At 37.1% G+C, this 27,040-nt stretch overlaps 1 protein-coding gene and 1 long non-coding RNA gene across 15 annotated transcripts in view; one reads left to right on the forward strand and one right to left on the reverse strand.

Annotated features, from left to right (window-relative positions):
• The window catches only part of LOC147598712 (uncharacterized), a 76,479-nt gene that overhangs the window by 47,413 nt on the left and 2,026 nt on the right, over nucleotides 1-27,040 (forward strand). The window contains exons 3-5 of one of the 3 annotated variants that reach the window (XR_015260346.1): nucleotides 2,282-2,358; nucleotides 15,272-15,410; nucleotides 21,684-22,481. This is a non-coding gene — a long non-coding RNA (uncharacterized LOC147598712). Of the gene's footprint in view, nucleotides 1-2,281; nucleotides 2,359-15,271; nucleotides 15,411-21,683; nucleotides 22,482-27,040 lie in introns of those variants that run through there. The other 2 variants (XR_015260345.1, XR_015260347.1) reach the window with 2 other exon arrangements.
• Nucleotides 6,265-27,040, reverse strand: part of ADNP (activity dependent neuroprotector homeobox) — a 31,778-nt gene continuing 11,002 nt past the window's right edge. For 11 of the 12 annotated variants that reach the window (XM_086760799.1, XM_086760796.1, XM_086760800.1 and 8 more), the window contains 5 exons: nucleotides 25,975-26,020; nucleotides 24,500-24,806; nucleotides 14,247-14,359; nucleotides 12,692-12,784; nucleotides 6,265-10,839 (listed from right to left, as the gene is read on the reverse strand). In XM_086760799.1, coding sequence (XP_086616925.1) covers nucleotides 7,699-10,839; nucleotides 12,692-12,784; nucleotides 14,247-14,359; nucleotides 24,500-24,806; nucleotides 25,975-26,013 — 3,693 coding nt within the window. In that variant the 5' untranslated portion in view covers nucleotides 26,014-26,020 and the 3' untranslated portion in view covers nucleotides 6,265-7,698. The remainder of the gene's footprint in view (nucleotides 10,840-12,691; nucleotides 12,785-14,246; nucleotides 14,360-24,499; nucleotides 24,807-25,974; nucleotides 26,021-27,040) is intronic. The other variant, XM_010123095.2, reaches the window with a different exon arrangement.

The raw sequence follows: 27,040 nt of genomic DNA on the forward strand, positions 1-27,040 counted from the left end.
TAAGGGTCATAGTCTGGCCTTTATCAGATTGTGAGAGATGTGAATCAGGTGATCTAGAGGTGAAAAGCTATTTGCTGCTACTTAAACCTTTCTCTTTTGATGATCTCAACAGACTTTGGAAATTCAAGACATTTTATCCATGGTCTCTTTCCCACCCACCTTAGCAGGCAACCACATCACTTTTCCTTTAAGTTTCACAGCAGCCTGACCACAAAGGAATTATTTCATCTTCAGTCTGTGTGATGTGCACAGCAGAGAGATTCCTCATGCCCTTCTCTTTTAACTCTGTGTGGCATTTGCACCATTGTGAAAGAGAGCTTTTCTCAGACCCCTTCCTTGAACAATGCTGTCAACTCATATGGGTTAGTACCTTTGCCTCTCATTTACTATTGATTCAGCAGCTGTACTTTAAGATAATGAAGATTGAAGTAGTTTCTTTAACATAAGCTGGTAACAAGAATGTTCCTTGATGAAAGTTTGGTGTGGGCAGATGTAAAACAAGAGAAGTAACTTTTAAGTATTTATGGCACAGTTACCGGAAGTCACCCAAAAGAATTAGCTATGTCTGCAGTTCAGAAGGGGCTAAATACGTCTATGGACGATAATACCTGTAGTGCTATGTAAGTAATAAGGTGTTATTCACCAGAGCATCAGATTACTATTGCAGGGATTAAAAAAAAAAAAAAGCAATAGAATTTACTCTATCTATTTGGAAGAATTCTGGATAGTAAGTACTAAGAATGAACAGTTCTAAAAAGAACCAGTTACAAATCAGAGTGGGACAGTGCTTTCACGAGCTATGGGAAATCCTGAGTCTACTTTTACAGTCAGTCAGAGAGGCTCATGTCCTTAGTTAAGTCTGATTGCTCTGATCGGGGCTTTCTGCAAACAGATTGTCACTCAGCCTGTGAAGTGTAATATCTGTCATTCATAACACTATTCCTGCTTTGTTCTCTCCTGGTACGACTGCTGGCAATATTGCCCTGGAAATGAAGGACAGATTATTTTACTTTGAAAATTGGTGTGATTTTTAACTTTTCTTTCTTTTATTTTACCTACTTTTATTTTATGGAAAATAGAGAAAATGTTAGTATTCCACTCTGAATTGTTACAGCTGGCTGTTTTTATAGCTGCTTTGGTTAGGGTTTTTTCTCCTTTCTATTTTGCAGAGGTGAACCTCGTCACTAGTATTTCTTACATGATCAGTTCAGATTCTTCATCTTGTCTTACTCAGTGGTTGTGACTGTAGATTTTCAATCTTAGATGAAAACACTTACAACAACATTTTACATTAAAAATTCTAGTATTCTGCCCATTAAAAGGAGCCTATTTCCTTTTGTTTGGATCTGCACATAAAAACTTCAAACCCACATGCATCTGTTGATGATTATCACAAAAAAATGTGATTCTCTCCGGTAGCAGAGTTTGTGTATCCTAATAGGTAGCAAGTGCCCTTCTCTGAGAACAGGGGAGCGATCCCTGAGATGTGCAAATCGAGAGCTTGTCGGCACAGCCCCCATCCGTCCTGCCTGTTCTGACAATGGCAGCACAGCAACACAGCTTTGGCAGGCAGTACTTAGGTCATAGTATAAATGAATATTTTCTTAAGTTGTGCCTAGATGTATATGGAGAGCCCGTATCCATTCCAAAGAATTAGCAGTGGATACTATGAAGAAATGTTATAACCAGATGCATAGCTTGAAACACAAATGAGAATTACATACAAATAAATGTGAGGATTACATCCAAATGGCAAACTATTCTCTTGAAATACGTTAAACTTACAGCCTGAAAACCATTAGCTTTATGGAAGGGATAGGCTCTTCACTTTCCATTGAGAATGTGATTTTATCTAGAAGTTGAATTGTTGCACTACAGAAACATTATTTTATCTCCTCAATTCAGAATTAATCAATTATTTGAATTCTTAAAAACCCTAGAAGCAAAACCAAATCCCTTTCTGTATTCCTTCTGTATCAGTATTTTCCAGTGTTACTAATTCATTTGCATTTTTCTGTGCTTTAAAACTAATTTCCCATGTGTTCTACTCTATTTTTATCTGTTCGATATTAATCCAGCTACGATGACGGCAAAGTCTGTAGAATGAGGTGTGAAAGTAACCAACCTCACGTTTCACATTATCTTGTATTGGAAAGTAACTGCAGCTCTGAGATGCTGATTCCTCTCCCCACGCCCATGCCCGTTTTCGTGGTCAAACCTTTAAAGTATTATTTCCTGTTCTTTACCAGTAAGATTAATTTCTGTCCTGTTCCTGTTTCAGAGCCATCCTCTGTCAGCACACGCTCCTGGGAACTGCCAAAACTCTACCAAACTGAAGACTTTTTTCCTATGAACTATGTAGGTACTGAGTATCAAAATAATTAACTTTTGACTACTAAAAGGTATTTTGGAAAGGTTGCCTGGGTTTATTCTTACAGTTGATGCTTAGGACATTAGGAAGAATCAAGTGTTACATGTCAGATCTTTGCCTAGCATCTCTAAGGGAAGCTAAAATTTTCTGATCATATTGCAGCTGTATGGAGGCTGGAACATTTATTCTAAGACTTGATCACAGTGGTTTGCACTTACTTGATGAGCTTCCTAAATCAATGAAGAAAATGTACAAAACCTCACTTAGTTTACCTTCACATTTTTATACTTAAAATGATCAGAATGTTGAACACTGCTCTAGTGTAGCATGTTAGAACGGTCAGGTAATGTGCTAATACTGCCAGCTTCACAAATGCACAAATGTTCAGATTTTACAAGTAAGCATAAAGCCAATGTCAAAATTTAAAAATTCAATAAACTGCACATGGCTGAAGCTTCCAGTACTCTATTTTAAACTAGGAATAGGACTTAAAAAACTGTTGTGTAATAGAACTTGAATGGTATAAATAAACTTTCTGTTATTGACCTTTGGATGAGCAATTTTGTAATGCAGATGCTGTTTAGCCAAGACCAGGAGTAGCACAGTTCATCTCTGCACCTGTAAGGTTTTGGGGTTGACTGCAGAACAGGCCTAGGGAAACAAAACCCCCTCAGTCTGTGAATAAGGACCATTAGGAAGAGAAGGTTATATGCTTTCAGATGGTTGGCTTTGCATACTGTACCATACAGAGAAATAGAAAGAAATGCTTGTTTTAAAAATACCTATGGCGAAACTCAAGATGGAGGACCCAATGCAAATTCTGTAAGGCGGGGGGGGGAGGCAGGGAGAAAGCTTATGGTGAAAGTAAAGCTACATGTCTTTGAGTAACCATGGAGACCGGTGCTTTTCTGATGCAGAAATAAATGAACTCAACCTTTTCATATTTATTAGTGATACTGATGAGGAAAGATAAAGTTGAATTAAAATGTAAAGCAACAGAAGAGAGACGTAGTCAATGCCTCTGCCCCTGCAATGCAGGTTACTGTAATGGAGTATTACGAATGAGCTGGTGTTAGAGAGGCTTAGTTATTAAAGGAACAAAATACTCTTAGTTATACCAACCTGTTTATGCAAATATCAGCTGCTTTATTAACAGAAATGAAGAGCCAGTACACACAACATATTCCTAACATCTTTTGGTTCAGATAAAAATTGAAATAAACCTGTTTTAATACCATAGCAGTGTACGAAATATATGTACTACAAAATGGTCAGCTGTTTACTGTATTAGTGGATATTTGAAACTTACTAATTTCTTGGTGGCAAGAATTATAAAATTTTCCTATAAAAATACTGGGTGAATATTCAGGTTTCTGTCTTGAAAATATGTCAGAGTCAAATATTAATTGGCAAGTTCTTGCTACAGAAATATTACTGTTGAACAGAGGATGGCAGCATTAAATGTCACTTGAACTTTCAGTGTGACTAAGACCTTGTGAAATAAAATTTCAATGCAGATATTTCTGCAACATAATATAAAAAATTCTGATTGAGCAGAAATCCTAGTGTAGATGAAGGTTTAAGTCACAGTACCCAAGGGAAAACGCTGAGATCAAGCGTGACTTCAGTGTCTGATGCTCTGGATAGAAAACTAGGAGTTTAGCAAAAGCTGTCTTCAGTGAACGATGCCTCAAAAAATGTTCCTACAAGCCCACTGGAACACCAAGTAGCGTCATGTAAAATGCAACTACTCTGAACAATCTCAGACTGTCTTTGCCACTCTCAGGTATCCTCAAAAGTCAAATTACAGGTCACAACAGCTCTGAAAGAGTTTTTGTTGTACAAAGCTGTCTTATGTCTAGAAACAATGTGTATGTTAATAGCCTCCTACTTCATTCTGAACTGTTACAACCTTTAGATTTCAGATAGCGTATTTAAAATGGAAAACACACTTCCCCTTGCTGCTGTTCTGGTAAACTGCCGGAAACAAATTCTTTAGAGAAGAATTCTTTAGAGTAAAGAGTCTTAATGGTCTTTCTGCTCTGTTGTGCTGGCCAAAGCCTGCTGTTTTCAAGGTTTCTTACTGAAGACAGCAGAATTTAAGTGTCAGCTTGAGCTGGCTACTTTGCAGGCACAGCTGGCACGTTCCTAGAGTTCTGCCTCAGTCATGTATGTAAAAATTGGGTAGCTTCCACCTCATACAATTATAATGGTGTGATAAATTAAGATTACACAAACTGGGTTTAAGGTTTCTCCAGTTTTATTGGGCCATTTACCTCTTCTGCTCTTCAACTTCCTCAGAAACATGTGGTTCGCCTCAAATCTAGAAAGGAATTCTTGCCTAGGCTAAAATCCAGATTTGAAAGTAACTTGTTTGAAAGTTTATGCTAAAACTTAAAACAGCCATCCCCCAATCCTTCTTGGTGAGACACATTATTTTTGTGCCAGACCATTACTTGAATCACTATACAAAATGGTATTTCCTATCGTGGAATTTTCTGGCAAATGAAGCATTTCTAGAGTTCAGATTTCACAATCTTACTTAGAATTTGGAAAGTTACCTATAGAGTTCACCAATAGTAAATTAACCTTGCCAGATATTGAGACAAGTATGATGCAGATTCATAAGAAGATATACTCACTTTTTTATTTCATAAAGGTTGTACTACCATTAAAATGCTGGGTTTTTAAAAACAGTTTCTTTAAAATGTATTTGAAAAATCCTTTAAAGCCTAGATGAAATGACACAAAACAAATTTTTAAATGTCTTCAAGTTTTCAGACAACAGCCTTCTGTGAAATAGAGCAGCCTACAGCAGGAGAAAGGAAGATAACCAAGTTTTCTTAGCAAGGAATAACATTTTCTAGGACTTTGAGTGCCTGGTTTTGTTGGGAAAAAGACTACCACCCATTGACCTGTAAGTGGTAGTTAAACTCTCAGCTGATTTACTAAAATTCTTTTCAATGAAACAGTTCAAAAAGCCTGCTAACAAAATAAGTTGAGGCTTGTTTTCTTTTAAGGCAGAGAAACAAAAGGAACATTTTTGCTAATATAAATGGCAAAAGTATTTTTCCTATACTGTTCTTAAAATGTATCTTCTACCACTTGAGTGCATAATTGGGAGCCAGCCCACCTTCCACTCCTCAGTTAAAAAACCAGAACGAAAATACATATCCCTTCTGTGAAGGGGGAAGTGAACAACGAGACAAATCTGAACCACCTTCATCTAAAGGTAACTGTGTTCAGTCATCACTTCACACGCATAATTAGTTTAACAAAACCCAGAACTGCTCACCCCAAGGAGCGTCAGCAGCACACGTTAGTTGCAGAACATGAGAGCATACACATATTCTCATCTTTGGCTTCTACAGCGGCTTGTTCATGATACAGGGGAAAGTACAGTTTATACCTACGCAAGACTGCTAGAGAGGTATCAAGTGTTTTCTCAAGATCTCTATGAAACTGTTCTGCCATCTGAAATGTTGAGGAGCACAGAACTATGAAAATTTCACAGGTCAATTTGGTTCTTGCGAAGTATCAGAAGTAGCTACTCCTATGCTCATTAGACACCTGCCTAAATCAAACCCATCACTCTAAGAATAATTTTGTTCTCCTCACAATTACATTCCCTTCAGTAAATTAATATCTTGATGAGGTTTTGGTCATGCAGCTGTCTGTTGTATTGCACACGTGCCAAAATGCAGGACTGATTTGACCAAACCAATCACAAATTTTTAACAAACTTTTTTTTTTAGTATTCAAATTACTTTTCCTTCGAAGCCAAAACAAGGCCGTAGCTTGCAAGGCATGCTCCTTCATGCTTAAATGGTAAGCATTCACATACCTTCGCTATCATTCACCCTCAACACGTAGCGCTGCAGAGACACACACAGTTCTAGATAACTTTTTAATATGTGAAAGTGATCTCCGTTCATGTCAGTACAAAGGGATGAAAAATGCAAGTAATTAACAGACCTTGTTTCTCCAGGATGCAGAACAAGCAAATCACTACAATCCTATTTATAAATTAGTGTTCTAGCAGCTAAATGGTAAAGACAAATTCAGCCGAAGTTAGTTCTGTAGGATTTTCAATATCCTTGAAGGAGATCCAGCTATTCAGAGTAAGAAAGTACTATACAGACAACCCTCAGCAGAGCCGGGGAGCTCTTTGGGGCAGCGTGGGGGGAAAGAATGAACGTAGCAAGGTGGGATTTACCAAACAGGAACATAGCACTTGCATGTAATAAAGCAAATATTTACATTAAGCACAATACAGCAATTTATTTAGATGCTTAAATGAAGAATACAAAGGGAAATAAAGATCACAAAATTATACATACTACAACAGTGTGTCATATATTAGATGGTATAAATGAATACAACACCTTGTTGGTGTTAACTAAAGATAAAACTAAATATTCAAAACACAGCACTTTTGTTTCAATGTGCTGCTTCAACACAATACACTTTTATACAGATCTAAAAGGTGTCAAAATTAGTAGCTGCAAACTTGTTTCTTGCATGTGATTTTTCTTTTTTAGCTTAAAAGATTTCAGAAAATGGCTCTGAAATACATTTGTCATCAGTTGTAATGCCAAGGATATTCAGAACAAGAAAATTCTATAATACAATAGAGTCCAGATATACTTTTTTATGTTGCTGGCCTCTGTTTTGAGATTGTACAAGGTTATGTGCAAAAACTAAGTTTGTCAAAATTCATACTATAGCAGTTTCAAGCTTTTGCTAGGTAAACTAGATACAGCATTTATTACACAGCAGGGCAACACTAAAAAAGAGAAACAAATCTATGATGGGTACACAAGAACAATTTCATAAGCTTCACTTGAATAGGTCTAAAAGACTGTACAAATATACATTTCAACTATTCAGAATGATACATGAAAAAAATCAATTTCCCCATAGTCTACTATACACGTTGAACTGGTAGCTCGGATGGTTGGCCCTACACTACCATGTGAAAAAGGGTAATGTTTAAAAAGACATACAACTGAACATGTACAAGAGTGAAATAAATGTTGAAAATGCAGATAAAATAAACTGCTTTTCTGTGTGTGCATTCTGGAGCCACCAGCTTTTCTGTTTTCACATTAAGTTACTGTGCTCATCCCAGCAGGTACGCTCAAGCAAGGTTAACCAACGGCATCCTTAAATATCCACTGGAATAACAGTGGCCACGACCACCCCACGCCATGACCTAGCACTCCAAAGGCAGTACCAGTTCGAATTTAAGCTTAGCAGTCAGACTGAAATGAAAGTGTTTGGACAGTTGTAGACTGGATATTACTGACACCTCTGAATCGAGCAGCTTATGCTTGCTGGCTACTCAGCTCCACACCAGTTAAGCTGCTGTGCATTGGTTCTGCTACTCCAGCAGTCACACTGTCAAACTGATCTCCATCCTCACTGTCAATTGTGCTATTCTGCCATTCCATCTGCTGGTTTGACAAGCCCTCCTCAATCTCTGATGTGTTTTTCCACTGCGACTGGTCCTTAGACCAAAACTCTTCTACTTTTCCATAGGAACAATTCTTCCACTTTGACTGTTCTTCATCGCTTTCAGATCCACCCCCTTTTGTCTCAACAGTCGGTTTACTGCTACCAGCATCTTCACTTTGGGAGGATTCATCTGTCCATACTTCTGGTTTTACTTCCGATGTATTATCTTCAAAATCAGAAGCCTGCTGAGAACCAGCCCCACTTTCAGACTGTGAAGCTCCATCTTTCCATTCAGCAGCATCATCTTGGTCATCTTGATCACCTTCGCTATCTGAAACATCACCTACCAGTTTTGCTGGTTCTTCAGCAGAAATAATCTCTTCATACTTAGAGCCTTCCTCTTGTTTTTGATCAGACTTCTCTGGAGACTGCGATGTATTTTCTTCAATGATTTCCTTGGATATGCTGTCCTCTGGGTTCTCCACTATGCTATCAGAAGAGGTCTTCCCACCAATGTCAGAAATACGCTGACCAAATGGACTACCGCTTTCATTGTACTCCTCTTCTATATTTTCATAGCTGTCCGAGGAACTTTCATTGTCTTTTTCTAAGTTTATTTTTTTATCAACAGTCTTACTAACATTGACTCTGGAATTCTTTTCATCGTGGTTTTCAAACAGCCATTCAGCATCAAAATCCATTTCATGTTTAACCTTGTTTAACTCTTTCATATTGAAACCAAGCAGCACGCCAGGTTTGTATTTTTCACAATCTCTAACACATTTCTTCCTTTTGTTACTAAAATGAGATGCAATATCAGACTTCCATAGCCACAAACTGGCAGCCAGCTTTTCAATCTCTCTCCTAGTGGGATACGGTTGCTTATTAAAATATTTTGTAAGAAATGTTTTCCTGGCTTCATAGGAATCATCTTCATGACCCTTGGGGTCCAATGCTAGAACTACAGGTTCTTCAGGCTTCTCCTCAAAGGCAGAGGGAGAGTCATCATCATCCAGTTTCCTTCTCTTCATTAGGGAGAACTCCATGTGTTCGTAAGACCGTTTTACAGGAGCTACAGCCGGAGACTGACCTAGCCTAGATGATGAAGTACCTTTGTCCTGGCCATTCTGAGTCTTCCCAACACCTCTGCAGTGAACAAGGTGCAGCGTTATGGTTGAGGCAGTCATGTTACTCGTATATACGCCAAGGCAATGAATGCATTTGTAGGTTAGCTTTTTCTCAACTGGATGAACTGTCTGAATTACTTGATGCCTCTCCCGTAGATGATGTGCAAGTGCATCAGAGATGGGTCCTTTTAGGATTGAAAAGCACAGAGGACAGAGAGTTTTGCCCACATCTTTTTTGTAGGGAACTGCCGCTTGTGGAGAACTTTTTACAGGTACATCAGACTTCTCCTGGACTTTCGGCTGTGGTTTTGGAGGAACTGGGGGAGTATTCTGAGCATGGTAAGCTACAGATTCAGCAGGAGCATCTCTCAGGTTGTAGGTGGTTACAAGAAGATGTATATTCGTGTGACTACCCTGCTGCAATGTCAAATCAAAGGTTAGAGTAGAATCAGTTTTAGGTCCCATTTCTTCATCAACATGAACCATTCGCACATGAGCAGCCATCTTTTCAACATCATTGAAGGTTGAACGGCAATACGGACAAGACAGGCCATGTATCAACATATGGTTAAGCAATGTATCAGTGGGTAAATAGCGATTACAGTATAGACATTTGCTAGTGAAATTGTGTATTTTCATTATATAGTTAGCTACTGCAGGCACCTTTTCAGCCTTGTGCTCCTTTTCAAAGTGGACACTATACACATTTTCAGGAAACAGCTCGTTACAGATTGTACAGATTTTCCACTTCTGTGTGGATGATGTATTGACAGCCGAAGGACCTGTAGCAGCTACAGGGGACTTCGAGCCAGACTGGCCCAATACTCTTGAAGCTGCCTGTGACTGAGATAACGACGTCTGTTTCAATTGAGCTGATGAAAGAGAAGATGAATTGGCAGACTGAAGAGAGTATCTTGCTGAGGCCTGTGATCTCTGTTCCCCTCCAAGAGTATAAGGCCTTCCATTGCCACTCGCCGAAAACTGTTTCATTGTTTGCGATTGCTGTGAAATAGAACCTGGTGCATTACCACTTAAGTTTAGCCTTCCCCCTGGCTGACCAACATAGCTTGGTGGTACTGATTTGACTCCGTAATTGTTTTGTTGTAGGTGAACATTTGACATCATATTCACTCCCGCAGAATTTAACGTAGGCTTTGGTATAGTGAGTCTGTTCATCATCTGTTGCGACGAAAGAGATCGAACGCTTCCAGGGGAGAGGGCACCCATCCTCTGAGGGAGTCCCATAGGCTTTTTATCCTGCGGTTTTGGAGCTATTAGCATCAAAGGCTTCGATCTCGGAACCACGACATTAGTGTGACCTATCATTGCTGTTACCTGATATCCGATCCGTTCGTGGTCTTCGATAACATGCTGTACTAAAGCTTCGTATGATTTCGGCATAAAAAGGCATCTTTTGCAGTGAATACTACCCTCCTCACGGGTACTGGAGCTTAACGGAACTGCACCATTGAGTGACTTTTCACCTCCCTTTGCTATGTAAGGAGCGGCGACATGCTGAAAATGTTCCCTGTAAATGTGCTTTCTAACTATTTCATACAGAGGATCTCGGTAAGTGCACTTCTTACAGTAATAAACAGCTTGCTCTACACTGTCAGCCTGCTTAGGTTTAAGGCTATCATGTTTGTTTTTATCTTTAAAAGTGCTGATGCCTCCACTCGGTGTATTGGCATTTGGAGCATGAAATATTTTAATGTGCGTTTCCAAAGTCTTTTTGTCCGCATTGAAAGTACAGTAAGGACAATTAAGGAGAATCCTATTTTCAAAGTCTTCGCTGTGAACATTCCGGAAGTGGCTTTTGTACGCTGAAAAGAACTTCGAGGAAAATGGACATGCACTGCAGCAAAAGGGCTTTGTCCGATAGTCCTTAAAACAAAGAACAAAGCAGAAACTAAATATTGAAAAGCACTTTTTAGAAGAACAACATCCATGATCTTCTCTAAACAATGTTTCTAGATAACAGTCTCCATAACTCAGCATGCAAGGCTAAAGCATAAGCATCCTTCTCCACCAGTCAAAAAGAAGCCTCATTCCTTGCAGCTGAGCTGCATGGTAAAGTTCACCATAAGCTCATTGCTGGGGGCAAAAGGCAAGCACGACTGACTGAGCAGAATGAGACTGAAGACAGGTTACTTCCCATCAAAATCTGCCAAACATATACAGATACAAGATGGATATATAACTAGCTATTTCAGTGTCTTAATCCATTGCAAACTTTAATATAAAAGATGCTCTTCAAAACTTATTTTTGGTGAACAAATGGATTTATGCTTATCAAGTCACATACTAAGGCTACACAAGCCCTTAAAGCCACCAAGCCTTTTCCTTCTGATCGAAGCACAAACCTGATTGTTAAAACAATCTTCAATCAGGAAAAAAAAAAAAAGGTATTTGAAAATTCTGCACTTGCAGTTCCCCTGTACCCTTTACCTTTGTGATATTTAACATGCTGCCAATGCAGTTCTTGTCAACATTGTAACAGAAACTGAAGTTACACTGGCCTTAGAGATAGCCACAAGCCATCTGCCATTTCAGATGAGATAAGACATGAAATTCAAATAGTTACAAACATTCATCATGAGTGTCAAAACAAGTCTTGTGCATCAAGCTACACATAGATCATTTGAAGTGGCTGGAGAGTTGCACTCTCCCTCTGCATAAGTAGGAATACAGGCTTCTGTCCACCTTCTGAAGCCTCAGACATCTGGTAGGCTGGAGACAAGATACAACAAAATGAACTAAGCAAGTGCTGTCTCCTATGCTACAGTTTTTATTCTGCAATTAACTAGAAGAAAGGACAATATCCATGTATTTTATGGAACACAGTAATGGAGAGATATTTTTAGACTAACGCTAAACTAGGAATCAATCATAATACAGGTTCCCATTTCCTGTAAGAGCAATACCCTGTTTCAGATGCTAAGAGATCTTATTTTGTAGAGATTCTCACTGCTCTGTCAGTGCTGGGGTTACTCTATATTGTACCATCGGTAGTGGCTACTGCAGTGCACACAACTTGCCTTAAACGTGTTTAATCAGTAGCAAGTAATATCACTATTACAGTGTTATTTCCTCCCTTCACTTCTAGCTGAATTCAAATTTCCTTTATCACTGGCTCAGAAACATCTGAAAACCAAGACTCCTACTGTCAACTTCATTCTGCTGTATATAACTATACATGCCTAAACCAAATCTTGGACATACTCAGATAATGAGAATCTTCAGATGTGGCAGCCAGCTAACAGAGCTGCAATGGTGGAGAGAGCAGCAGTTAGATGTGTTCATTTAAAGTTTTTCTGAAATGTTGAAAACCGATTACGAAACATTTAAGGAAAGGTAAAAAAAAAAAACAAAACTTATCACAAACTGGATAAAATTGTTGATCTTTTGACCAGAAGGATGGTGAAATTGTGCTAAGCTTGAAAACAGATGAGCTCTTAATATGCAGTTGTCAAAGGCTGAGTAAGATTTCCTGACCAATCAGTTCTCCAGTATTTGGCTATCCATACTACTAAGACAAAGACCAGGATTATTATTATTTTTTTTTTTTAAAAAAAGCAAAAAAAAAAAAAAGCACAGGTTTTTGCTGTCCCTTAAACTGATGACAAGTGAATATCAATGGGTAAAACTGCAGGACAAGCTCTTGGTGTATTTGTGAAACGCCCTTTAGCATGAACCATCCTCAGAATCAGATGTGTCAACATAAACTGTTACCAACCTGATTTTTTGTAAGCGATGGGTCCCACAATCCTACATCTTCCCATGTAGTGTTTTTCAAATAAAAGTCATTAGGTTCAAACTGCTTAAAATCCTGGAGAAGGGGAAGACAGGGAGAGAGTACAGAGAATCAAAACCAAAGGCCAACTTCTCCCTTAAGCAACTCTTGTAAGTATCCATGCAGTCCTCTCAAGTGCTGCTGGCAAACAGTAGATATTATTAATTCAAGAAAGTGTGAGATGTTTAAGATGCATCCCTTTGAAGGTGAAGAGTTGTGAATGGTCTCAATATTGTAAAACACCTGAAGAACTATTTTCACTACTCATCCTCCTAATTAACCCAAAACTGTAATTATATACCTGCCCCATTTTCAAAAGCAGTCATGGAAAAAAGGATTCCAGGACTAGTGCTAAGCATTTAAGTTCATATGGACACTTTACCATAACTCTGATGTTTGTTTGTTTGTGGTGGTGTTTGATTTTTTTTTTAATTTCACACAGGAATTCAGATAAAAGTTTAGAAGTTTGACTACATGTATGATGTCCAAGAAGCCCAATTCCTATTAAAAAAAATAATATTTGAAATACTTTGGAATTTCATCTTCGGCATGTAAGTCAGCAGCACATTAGAAATGAATACTGAAAGTAACATTGTCTCAGTTCAGAATTTTACCCTGAAAAATTATACTTGCTCCACAAATTTTCCAAGCAGGAAGGACTGACATTTCTTTCTCTTACGCATCTCACTCAAATGCGTATGTCAAGAGACACTAAGAGAAAAAGCAAAGCAAACAGGCCATAATTTGCTGAGTACTCTAAAGAACTGACAGTGCAGAAGTTTGTGTTCGGAGAAAGAACGCAAGCTGTGCTTTGGTGATGATAGTTATGAAGTCTGTCCAGAAAAATAGCACAAATAACCTTACCTTCTAGGAACTAACACAGGTATAGAAATGAGTCTTTAAACTTGATGACCAGTACTGATATAAGTTAAAGACCAGTCTTTAACTGATGACCAGTCTTTAACTTGATGTTCAGTACTGACAAAACACTTCATGAAAACCTCAAAACCATCTTCTGGCCCCCACAAACATCCTATACCGCACCTAGTTCTTGCTTCATTCCTAACTGTTCAGTTAGCAAATGCTACTTCTAAGAATCCAACATAAACAAAAGACAACCTAGCTTCTATATACATAGAGCCTACAGCACATCTTGTCTCCACTAAACTTTCTAAAAAGTGACATTTTACTTTAAGTTATTAAAAGTCCTACTTGGTGTAGAACTTTGGTGTAGAACTTCGAAAGCAATGCAGGGGTAGTAACACCTGAACAGCAAGGCTGAAATGGAATCTCTGAATCTTTATCAGCAGCTGACGAGAGCAGAGGAGTATGGTGTGGGAACAGGATACGGGGGATTCATTCAAGATTCACAGTAAAAATTTAACATTGCATAAAGCAAGTCTAAAAAAAATAATAATGTCATATACCAAAGACCTCAGTCCCACTAGCTTTGAAGCATTTAGCTCTAACTACAACACTTGGGAGGTATCATACTTACTTCTATATGTTCTTTACAGTATTCCAAACCAATGTCACTAAGTATTTTTTTCACAGTTTTCCGGGCCTTTCTTAAACTGCCAAGGTTGTTGACAGGAAGTTGGAACATAGTTTCTATTGAAAAAGAAAGTAAGAGAAAAGTTTTAAGTCAAATGTGTTTTGCCTGACAGAACGTTGCACTTTTAATTCTTAGTAATTTTCTGGCTCATTCTACCCACATAACTCAGTGTCAGAGCTGTACCATTAACTAAGAAACTACCACATTTTCTGTCTGATTTGTTCTTAAACGAGGCTGGTCATAAAGCTAGATATTGACAAACTTGAGAGCACTTAAAAAACCAACAAACTGATGTAACAACTATTGCAGGAGTAATCAGCTGGATTTGGAAATAACTTTTTTTTTTTTAGTGTTTGTATTTACATGAAATTTACACCCCCTATGCTGAAGTACTTAAAAACTCAATTTATCTTTTGTGCATATGTATCCTAACTGATTTTAGAACTGGCAAGTTGAGCTTCAAGGTTTGTGTCAGCCTTGTAATAGATTTAATAGTATCTCTTCAGTGAGAAAGATGCTTCTTGCATTCAACTGCAGGTAGGATAAGAAATAAATACCGTTTCCTCCATTTACTGTATTTATAGCTTTAAATGGCTGACAAGCTGTTTAGCATACATTCTTCTTTTATTAAGATGGGACCTGAGAGCTTGGTTAGAGCCCTTCTGAGATATAAATCACTGGAGAAAGTACAAGAGATGGTTTAACACCTTTAAGTGTAGCTGGATATTTTCAGGCTACAAGACAACCCTCCCTTTCAGTTCCCCACACAGAGATGGCTACTTCCAATTAAACTGTCTGTTAATGACAATATTAACTGTTCTGGGGCTATCCAGCTAAAAGAAAGCCTGAAATTTTAAGATATGTGGATTCCCAGATTTAGCCATTACCACTCAGATTTCCTCCAAAAGCTAGTAACTAGTCGTATTTTGTGTATACCGTTCTCAGGCTGCATGCTGCTATCGTTACAGTAAGCACTTGCTCAGCTACAGAACCATCATCAACAAGTCATCTGCACTTGAGGAACGTGCAAAATGGCAGAAACGTGGAAGTCCCTGACAACATACAGTTATTTTGGAAGTGAGAGGGGGTGCAGCCATCAATAAAAAGGCAGGCTTTTCTCAAAGAATGGTCCAATGCCTGCTGCATAAAGAGTATCACCCCAGAAGATAAAAGCTGCACTTTTTAACACTAATATTTCTGTGAGCCAATTCAGAAATGTTGCTTTGTTTGAACAATAAAAGGTTTGATTTGTATCAACAAATTAATCCACTGTAAGGTCAAAGACTACTTACATCAACTAAAAATAGATTTTTTTTTTTGTTAGCAGCTTGAAAGTATTTTAACACTTTCAAGCAGAAGTGTAGAATGCAGAGTTAACAGAAGTTTGCAGCCATTAAATATCTGAATCAAAAAAATTCTCCCCTTTTATCATGAGATCAAGGGCAACTGTTAAGCCACGAAGAGCTTACTAAGAATTTTTCTCAAAAGTGCAAAGGATATGGGTTGTGACTACAACAACTGTCTGATCAAAACCAACCCTTCTATATGCACTATCTATCATGCATACTCCTTGAAGTATCACTTGTCTGTTTACACACTAGCCTTTCTATTTTCACACTCCTACCAACTTTTACTAGGCTGGCAGTCACTAACAACTTATTATTCCATGACACCTCCAAGAAACACTGTTTAGTTTCAGAAATAAACAAAACTGAAAAGTGCTGCATATAAGAGTGCTAATACAAACCACTTCAATTGCTTTCACAATCTACAAGTAGTGCTGCTACCATGTGTTGCTAGGCTTTAGTTTCTTCAAATTCAATGAATTCAGAAATAGCTCCTGAGCAAGAGCAGAACGCTATCATGACATTTAGGATTCCTATCACAACAATAAATCAGAAATTAACTGGAAACAAGCCTGAATTTATATGAAGATCTATAGGAAAATTTTCAGAAGCAGCAAAACAACTCTGATCATTAAGCAGTTTGGTAGGTGTATCAGGCTGGCCATTGTCACAGATTACCAGAAGCAAATACAGTGTCATTTTAACACTCCTATATGAAAACTAGGAAACCAAAGGAAAAGAAAGTTTAGACTTCATCTATAAATCTCAGGGTTTCCAAATTACTCACAGTGCTACTATTTGCAGTAATGAAATTACTTAGATACAGCATGCAAAGTGACTAACGATAATAAATTTCAAACAATATAGGCCAAAAAAAAAAGTATTTCAAAGTTCTGTATTAATTTCCTCCAAGTAATACTTGTTAAGATAATTTAGTACAATCACAAACATCTTTATTTCTTCACATGCAAAACTCTAAATGCAAGTATATTCATTTATGTGACTGTAGAGGTGTTTCAGCTAACTCTACTCTCAGTGAAAAGGATCAGAACTAGAGAAAAATTAGACTTCACTTCACATGAAAAGTTGCTATGTGCTGTATCTTATCTGGCACCTTTCATTTTAGGGAAACTCAAACCCACTTTAGAAATACAAAGAATTAGCATTCTAGTGAAATGCCTTAAAGGTAGATTCACTAAGTCTCATATATGAACCCTAAGCAAACTATGAAGAGCACTTCTACAGGCATTCTTTGCCATCTCAGGGAAGGCAAGGATTAAACGGATCATAGCAGTAAACCACTCTCTCTTTCCAGTTATTTCCTCTAAAGCCTCTAATGACTTTGTATGGCAAATCTGCTGGGTTTTTAATGTTGTATCCGTTCATCATCTGTACTCTTTTCTAATCAAATATTTCATCTGCAATTATAAACAACACCCAGGCCCAGGACATTCTCCCTCTCTGTGCAAGAGTGAATATGATTGTTCAAATAATTGGAGTGATTCATGTCATCCTTTCAAAACAGTACTCACTGCTGCCCAGTGAATTATTTTTAATCCTCATAAAGGACTAGGAAATAAGGTTTGAGTCTGAGTTTCTAACTTCTTGTTACTTTGAAAACTCACTGGGGCAAATCAGTTAATTTTATTGAAATCTGCATTCAAGCTTACAGTTCTATTACCAGATTTTCTGATCAAATTACGAATGTATTCACATGTCCCTTTCCTCTTTCTTATACTAAGAGCTATTTCTAAAGGCACACACTGAAGAGAGGTTTAAGAACAATACTTTCAATGTAAGTAATACATAACATTGTGTAACTCTATACTGTGAATTAGGCTTTAATTAACTACAGAATGTGCCACATTCCACCCTGCTTTTCTAGCTGTCTCTGCCCAGCCTGTGGTACCAGTGTTACTGTGAGCAGCTCTGGGCAGAGGTTACATCCTGGTATTTGTACTATTACTTATAACATGCTTTTGGATGAAGTAAAAAAAAAATTAAAAGTACAATTTATGACAAAATATAAGCACATAAATGGTGGAAAAGTTTCTGAAAATAGTAATGGATATTTACCTTGCAAACATAAATTTGTATTGAGAAATTGTCATATTTAAAAAAATTAAGAACACAAAGAGTACATTTACATATTTCAGGGCAATATTATAATTAGTTTAGTACTTCAAAAAAATAGAACTAACATCTCCTCAAGTGAAAATATTATTTGAAGGTTGCAATTTTGCTTAAATTGTAAAAGCAACGTCTAATATAGCTTAAAGTGGAGCCAGGTCCATTTTAAAAGACATGAACAGTAATGGAAAATACTTAGCAGGGCTGAGGATCAGCAATGCCAATTTTGTAAAGTATTAGTACCAAATTAGTTTAAAAGATAGTAAAGACTAATGGGAAAAGAATGCTGTTGCCTAAGAATTTCAACTCCTATTGATTAGCACAAATGGTTTAGTAAGGTTGTGTCCTATCTGCAATTTCCAAGCAGTAGCATTTTCTCTATTTTTGATCTGAAGTTGAAATAGCAAGTGAAGCTTAATATTTCCAGATGGAAAAAGCAACTCCAACCTGCAGTTTCTTCTCCTAGGCCAGTCACTATGAAATAGCTTTCAATGCTGAGCCCACTGACAACTTTTTCCATGACTTAAATCAGATCTGATTTGTGTGACGCTAGAACTGCATTAATAGGAAAACAAAAAATACCACATAGTGCAGCGAGTGGATTTATATCCTCAAACACAGATCACAAATTGGAAAGAAAATGTGCTTCCTTAACATTCTACTCCCTCTTCCCTGAGCAGAATTAGGAAGTATGGCTCTGAACACCAAGTTACACTAAATTCACAGAAGTTTGCTTTCAAAGCACAGTATAATTTTTTTAAGTCAAGAACATCCACTTATTAAAAGTTCTTGCTGCTGCAGTTCATAAAGCCAGAGTGAAAAACATTAACATAGTGAGAAATTAATCATGGCTCCACTAATTCCTTTTCTCTAAAGGCAACTGAGGAAGCATTGCTCCCGCTGTATTACATCAGTTCAGTAATGCGTTCAGTAGCTTCTCCATAGCTACCCGTATGCTCAATTTTTTCATCAAAAATTATATGAAGCAGTATATTAAAATATGTTCAAGACTTGAATGAATATTTTCAAGTGAACTTCAAATCCAAGGAGATAGTGTCCTAGTAATTTTATTCCAGAATAATCCAAGCTCCTCATATTAACTGCAGAAACATCAGTGCCTGAAAACATTACATTTTAAACCTTCTAGCAAGCTGTGCTGTTTTCTTTAAAACCAAAGTCCCCAAATAGCTTATTTTAGTACAAAACACCACTAACAACTTGTTCACCAAAAGAATCAGATCTTAACTGTGTCTAATATACCTAGACATGCCAAATATACCACGACATATATAAACCCAAGTGATAAAGACAGGAAATTATTTAGGACTGCCTGAAAACAAGATCTCTATTCTATCTGCACTTTCTTGCCTCTGCCCTCACATCTGCCTTACAGCCAAGTCAAAGACAAGAAACTATCAAGATCTCCCTATCACAACACATCATTATAGAGGATATAATTAGATCTTCACATCTGGAAACCGAAGATCAACCTTACTTTGCAAATTCTGCTTGATAGCTAAATCTGACTCACCTGATCTTAAAAAAAACCTCATCCTTAAGCAAATACAGTTCACTTTATTTAGGAGGTTTCTTGGCTATATAATCATAATTAGTGGAGAGCCAGATACAATCTGATACTATTATGGTTTATGACTACAAAAAGCTTTTAGCATCTCCATTAATTTCTATTTACAGCAAGTAACTCAAATTGTAATTGCAATATACACAACACACTGCCAGCACATCCCTGAATGTGGACACTAAAACAGGCTGGATTAAGTGTCTCAATCATTTAGACATTTACACTACTCTTGAAATGAGATATCCTTTATCTAACCAAAAGTTGATGTTTAATAAGAGAGGACACCTGAAACATTTCTTCACTGTCAGGGCTGCTTCTTACTAGTCTGAAGCTTAGATCCCAGTAATTATTTTAACAGGAGGCAATAGTAAGGAATGCAGCATCCAGTACAAGTGCTACTTACCTAATATTACAGGGCCAATACAGAACTTCTCTGCGAGGTCTCAAAGTAGCTTTCAAAAGAAGCTCAGCAGCACTTTTTAAATGAAGAAGGAATTAATTTATCCTGAGATTATATCACTCAATGACAATTTCAGCCCAGGATTCTGGTTAGCAGGACATCCTGTATGTATTCTGGTTTACAGTAGCCAAGGCATAACTAATTTTTATTATTTTTTGTATGGTTCTGCTCTACCGTATGCATTCCTGCACAAGTCCTAGGTATTTAATACATCATAGAACTTTTCTTTGTAAGGGAATGTGTATCTGTACACACATTCTAAGAAAAATAAGTCAAGACTATCAATACAGATTCAGCAAAAAGAATTCTGCAGAGAAACCTGAGCATTTTTTATCCTCATTAAGTAACAGGAATAATGAGATCTGCCTCTAAGTCAAGCAGTTATTTTCAAGTTCACGATTCAACAAACAGAGTAAGAATTAAGTTTGTGTCTGTCCTGTTTCTTACTTCTAGACTTGGGTCCCACCTACAAATGCATTGGGAAGCCCTTGTGCTGGGTGGAGAGAATAAATGATTACTTAAAAACAACACCAACAATGTCCTTACTAGAAATACCCAGGTAGTACCTTTAGGTGCCTAAGAAAATAAATTACTAACCTATTTTTAAAAAATTCTGAAAAAAAAAATGACTGATTTAGTAAGATCTCATTCATCTTTATAGAGTGCTTGTAGACAAAATGTCAACAAATCAAAGGTTTCTTCAGTGTCTTCAAAGAACTCAGGTTCACCGCTGTAATAAAAAAGGGACCTCACTTCAAGGTCAGTGTTGCTTCACAGCAAAGGGCTTTTTCCCTCTACCTCAGATCTCTAACCTTGGTCGCCAGAGCTGGTAAAAGAAAACTCCAGTACAGGAAAAAATTGTGTAACACCTTGAAATGCTCTCAGGATCACTAGTGTGAACAATATTCAGGAAAAAATATAATTCAAGTGAACAGGACGGACAAAGCCACTATTGCAGAAAACTTCTGCTTAGTTTTAGGAACTTAACAGTGCAAATATCCTAAGATACCGGAAATCAAGACTTCTAATTTTTATGGCATGACAAAAAAGCAGAAAGGAAACAAGGTCTAGCCCAAAAAATAACCACTGCATAGCCACAGAGAAGTATCAACAAACCCCAAATTCTTCAACATACCACTTTAAAAAACTGATTTCAGCGTTTAGATAGACTTGCAGTGACTTTCCACTCCAAATTGCCTCTTCACCAACTAGCTACTCTCACTAGCACTTCAAATCCCTGGCAGAAACAATTGCAGTCGCTATTCTTTAAACACCCAGAATGTTAAGTCTGACACATCCTCCTGTTATGTTACTCCAAGTGATTTTAAAACCACTTTTAGCATTTAATTAAAATTAAATAAAATTTTATTAAAACTATCCTCACTGTACCATCTTCAAGCACTTCAAGTTAACATGGCCATGCAGTTCAGCCCTTTAACACATCAGTTACCAAGGAACTGGAACCACCTAGAAAATGGAGTCAAAAGATGCATTAAAAATTATTTGGAAAATTAATTAATGTATAATACAATACTGCATGCCCACTTTAGAGTTCTATATTGTGACAGTTAGCATTTTCTTATGCTACACATTTTTCTCAGTGCAAACAGTCCTCCCTTATGCGGGAAGTACTGATCTCATGCACAATACACTGTATTCACAACTTGAGAACTACGACCTTGCAGGAAGGGATGCACCCGAGAAGATAAGGAATACAAGAGGGAAAACCAGCAAACTCCCCCTATCAGTCAAATTATCAGAAGTTATAAAAAAGAGAAAGCTTCCACCTGTCTTTAGATCCCCCAAAACTGTTTCTATTTTAGTGTAACTAAAATCTTAATTCTCCACTGGATCTTTTGTAGTTTGGACCTCATCAGAAAAGGGGCCTTGCAGCCTGCCACCTTTGATACCATCAAGTAACAGATGTTGGACTGCTTCAGCTCTGCTAGCTTTATCTAGAACAATGAAAGAGAGGATCTTCTAGTGTACAGCTTCAAAGCACCCACGAGGTAACAATGATATTGTGATTCTGGGAAGTTTCAGAACAAGACAGCCTTTTCCTCTCAACTAAAATCTTCAACAAATATTCCAAATCTGCCTCATCAAGTTGTTTTCATTTTTGGACAACATTATTAAATGTGCTTACTGTGCTTGTTTCATGTTTGAGCTTTGTTACAGTTCTGACAAGCAGCAAATAAATTTCTAATGTCACAGTCTTGTTAGTAAAACAGTGGGTTTCACCCTGAAGTAGTTTAAAAACCTAAAGAAATCATCTGGGATAAAATCTTGCTGTGCTAAGGAACCAAGATAGCACCAGTGTAGGTTTTCTAAAAAACCTACTCTACATTTTTTTTTCTTTATGCTTAACTGAAGATTCACCTTTTTCTTACTATCACACTGTTAGTTTGTCAGCCTTCCATGACCAAGCACAGGATTGCAGGGGACTCTGAACATTTCTCTGAGGAAGATGTCTTCACTCAACAAGGTTTGTAAAGAGCATTACTGTGAAATGGCCAGCAAAAAAAAAAAAATTTAAAAAATTATGGAATCCCCAAAAGCTATCAACAAAAAATCCCCTAGTCCCTACCACATTTTATTGTTATTCAGGCATCTCAAACCTGAATGAGTAGGCTAGGTATCCTAATGCTCTTTACAACTACTGATTCCTGTCCACTGGGGGCACCAAGTCAGGGGAATACATGAATTTTTTATTGTATGTTTAAAAAAAAAAAGTATGATGTCAACATTGCCAATTATACTAGAGGAATAATTGGAAAGATACTATCTGGTTATTCCATTGATTTCCTTTGGAAATTTTATTAAGATAGTTCTAAGTTTACCACAGTTGAAAGAATTAAGAACAGTTAGAAGAAGCAGTCAATCAAGGAAAATAAAACTACGAAATTAAATTTTCCTAGTGAGTATGAGTGAAAATTAGGAATAAAGAAGTGAGAAAAAAAGTCACAGAAATAAAAACAAGGCTCCTAGAAGTAATTTTTTTTTTAACATGCATTTATCCATTTTCTTGACATACAATTTATTTTTCCAGCTGACGATTCCTCAAATTAAAACCTGACAGGAACATAGAAGTAGAAAGCTGGTAACTCATTGTGAGAGTATTTTCTCCTCACAATGAATTTTATGAAGTTATTCATAGTAAGCAACATTTACTCCTTACCCTTCCCCTTAAACCGTTTAAGTTTATTTTTTGGCTCAACTGAAAGGATAAGCACTAAAAAAAAAATTTACACATATACAGTATATTGACCATTTTGATTTTGTTGAGTAATAAAATTATTCAGCCACATTCAGTACACAGCCACACAGGAATTAGTAGTCTTATTAATTACACAACTCTTTGTTACTGTGGCTATGTCCTTCCAGGCTGCCTCATCATAATGGACCAATCAAAACAGGGGTGTCAAAACTTTTATGGAATTAAAAAACAAAGTGTAGATCTTTAAACCTAAGACAAACATATGTTAAATACAGAAAATCCAAAAGATGCAGACAATTGAATCAGTTTCTCATTTCCAGACAGGTAGCTCTTTACTACTGTTTAGAAGCAGCACTGTTTCACCAAAGATGAAACGTGAACTGTGAACACCACGCAGGCAAAGCAGCACACTCTCCCAAGAAGGGCTGGCACATCCCAAAGCTGTAAAGCAAGTTACCATCATCTTTGCAAAGGCATCACCCCTTTTACTCTAAGGGCTCAAATTTCTAAATCCATTTGGGTTTCTAGCAGATGACAGTCTGAGTACTGCGAAGGACTAGACTCTCACCCAGTATAAAGCCACTGCCAGTTCATAAGCCTACAACTAATGTTTTAGGGCTACTGCAAAAAAAACTATTTTGTAACTCCAGATAAAACAATCCTATATAAAATTTAATAAAAATGCAACTTTAGAAGGGATCTTCCTACTGTAATGTAAATATCTACCGTTTGTCAATTTTTCAGATTTGATGCCAAGGTGTTAGCTGAATTTATCAAATCAAATGTGATGCCAACACCTTAGATCTAACACCACAGAAATGTACATCTCTTGAACTGATTACTCCTTAAAAGCATTATGTGAAACTTCCACTTCCATACAACTTCTGCTAAATAATTTACCTCGGAATTAAACTGAGGATGCAATTGCAGCTCTCTCTTTGGTATATTATTAAAAAGAATAAAATAAAACATCTGTTTTACCTTCTCTTAAAGCACATTTAGTCGACCCTTCCTTTCCTAATGCTCTCATTTACACATATTATGAAGACTGAGAAAACCTGAACTTTTTGGTGATCTGAAACACAGTATTATCAATCGTACTGTTGAAGAAAGTATTAAGGTGTGAGCACATTTGCAAAACAGATAATTTCATAAGAAATATGTAAATCCAGCCTTTTCTATCCCCTTGCGACTTCTTGAGTTTGTATATGTCTATACTCAGATCAGTCTTGCCTTACTAAAATAATTAGCTCTGTAAGAACTACAATTCATTAAAGCACATTTCCTATAAATCTGAAACAAAAAGATACTAATATTTTTGTTATTTCTGCACATGCTTATAAAACGGAAGTGTTCATACTCTTTTCCCCTCTCCCCCTCCAAAAGGTCCGTCCTTTTGTCACTCTTTTCCCCCTCTCCTCATCCTTTTCTTTGCTGGTTCTTGGCCTTCTTGGTCCTTACCTCGCTCATTTTCCCTCTTCTCATCTTCCCTGTGCCAATTCATTGCGTCCACATTCTTTCGTCGTTCTCTCTCATCCTGTCTCCACCGCTTCTTGATATCTTTGTCCTTAACTTGCTCATTTTCTCTCCTCTTCTCATCATCCCTGTGCCATTTTATTGTTTCTGCATTTTTCTGCGGCTCCACGCTTCTTTTGAGATAGTCTTGTCGCCTCCTCCTCTTTTTTAACATATCCCTTTCCCTGGCACGAGCCTGCTTCTCTTTCTGGGAAAGAAAAGCTTTACGGGGCATCATGAGCTGCTGCTGTACCTGTAATAATATTGTATCCATGGAATAATATACTATACATGCACTCATCAGGCACCAACAACTCTCATTTGGAGCTGAATACTTCAAATACTAAGCCAAGATAATTTACTGCTTCTCTTTCCTTCATAACCTTCTGCTAGCTCCATATTAAATAATAACAACAGGAAAGTTGGTACATTCAGCTCCAGGCACACCACCTAACTGGCACCTCTGCAGCTGGCGTATATTCAACATGTAAAGTCAACCCCCTAAAATCTCGGGCCTAAGCAGTATGCATTTCTTTCCCCTTCCTCTTACAACTCCTCCCAGAGTTTTTAGCAGCCACTTGGCATTCCTGCATCCAATTGAAGGAACAGGCTGATGGGAGAATTCTGAAGGAAATCTGTGAATGTTCAAACCTTAGTTTCTTCTCTTACCAGAAATCTACATTTAATGAAACTTAAAGGTGCTTATTTATCTTTTCAGACCTCCATCTCTACCAAATTTGGTTGAAAATGGCCAACTTTTCTTGGCTGGGAGGAGGGAGTGGGGATTAGGAGACAAGCCACAATCTGAAAAAATGTATAAGCTTTGTTTCCTGGCCAAAACATTTAACTGCAGTTAATGAAATAAGTACTGACTCATCTGCTCAAGCTTCCTCTAAGTATGTTAGGTCTTGCTATTCACCAGAACAAAGGAGAAAAAAAAAATTTTACTATTTACTTGGAGTTTCTGCTGACAGCATTTCTGATGAGTGGGGCTTTTTAGTTTTGTTTTATTTTTGTTTGTTTGTTTGTTTTGTTTTTAAAGAAGTATCGATGAAAACCACCTTTTAACAAATTGGTTTAATTTTGGTCATTTCTCTGTAGTCATTCAATACATTCACATATTTAAATTTACTGGTGTTAATATCTGCAATTTTGAAATAATGGAAAACAAAACAGACCACAGAAAGAATTTATCCTTTAGATACTCTTCTGTACACATTGAGCAACGTTTCAGCAATGTCAAACTGCAGTTGTGGCTCAGGTTTGGGGGTTTTTTGTTGTTTTTGAAATTTTGTTTAGATGAGAGTTTTGCAGAGGTCTAATCAAAAGGAAAACTGCAGAAAGGACAAAATTACTAGATTAGAATACTTAAGCAAGGCCTAAAACAAAATGAAACAAATGTACTTTTAAAATTTAGCTACCTTATGGAAAGCACTTGTTCCCAGCATGCAATACTCCATCTTTTTCCTACAGAAAAAGCAATGTTTCAAACCCTTATTCTAAAAGCTGTTCCTCTTCCCTACATAATATACCGCCCCACACACTTAAACCCACTGCTCTAGCCCATTGCCTTTGTTAGGTATGTATCATGATCCCATGGTTTCCTTCCAATAATTCAACCCCAAATTTCTTAATATCCATAATAATACTAAAAGGGAAAGGCTGCAGCAGAGTTAAACAGCATAACAAAAAAAAAAAAGCATGCAGTTTGGTAACAAATTAGTGCAAAACCAACTCTGTTTATGCTGAAAATTCCTTCATTAAGAAGTGGATAGCTCTCCACCGGACAGCCTGGTTTTAAGTATTAAGTACTACTCAATAACAGTTTTCATTAAAATCAGAAAGCAAGGAGAATCCAGGATCAACATCAGTGCAACTCAGACACTGTAAACCTTTAAAATAGTTTTAATTTCTCTATCGGCTGTGTGCTAGTACTGTTGTTTACTAGAGTAAACTTAACTTACTAACTTTTAAAACATACATTACCTTTATAATTTTAGCAGTAACCTGATTTTATTCCAATAACAGTACCATGAATTAAATTTAAAGTAAATAATATTTCATGCAAATAATCCCCCCCCCTCCCCCTGCACAAGGCAAGTACTAACATTTAAAATACGTCATTTTAAAATACTCTTTTGGGACTAATTGTTGTATTTTCTTTCATTTGTCTTTTTCTGTTTTGTTGATGGGGTTTTTACCCTTTGATTTTAGCTCTTCATTGTTAACTACAGTATTCCTCCTCCCTCGCCCCCGTCCCTTAATACATATCCCAGCCCACTTTGACAGACCAATTTATAGACAAATGATAGAAAATACCTCAATTAAAAAACAAACAAACAAACAAACAAAAAAATTCGGCTGCATTTCCAAAATTAAACATTTCAATTGAGATTCAAATAAAAATTGTCAGATTCCAAGGAATAACTTAAAGGGACATCCAACTTAAACTACAGATCCCTGAATTTCCATATGACAAGACAAAGG

Source organism: Chlamydotis macqueenii, chromosome 16 (genome assembly GCF_036417535.1).
Source record: "Chlamydotis macqueenii isolate bChlMac1 chromosome 16, bChlMac1.mat, whole genome shotgun sequence".
Taxonomy (NCBI): Eukaryota; Metazoa; Chordata; class Aves; order Otidiformes; family Otididae; genus Chlamydotis; species Chlamydotis macqueenii.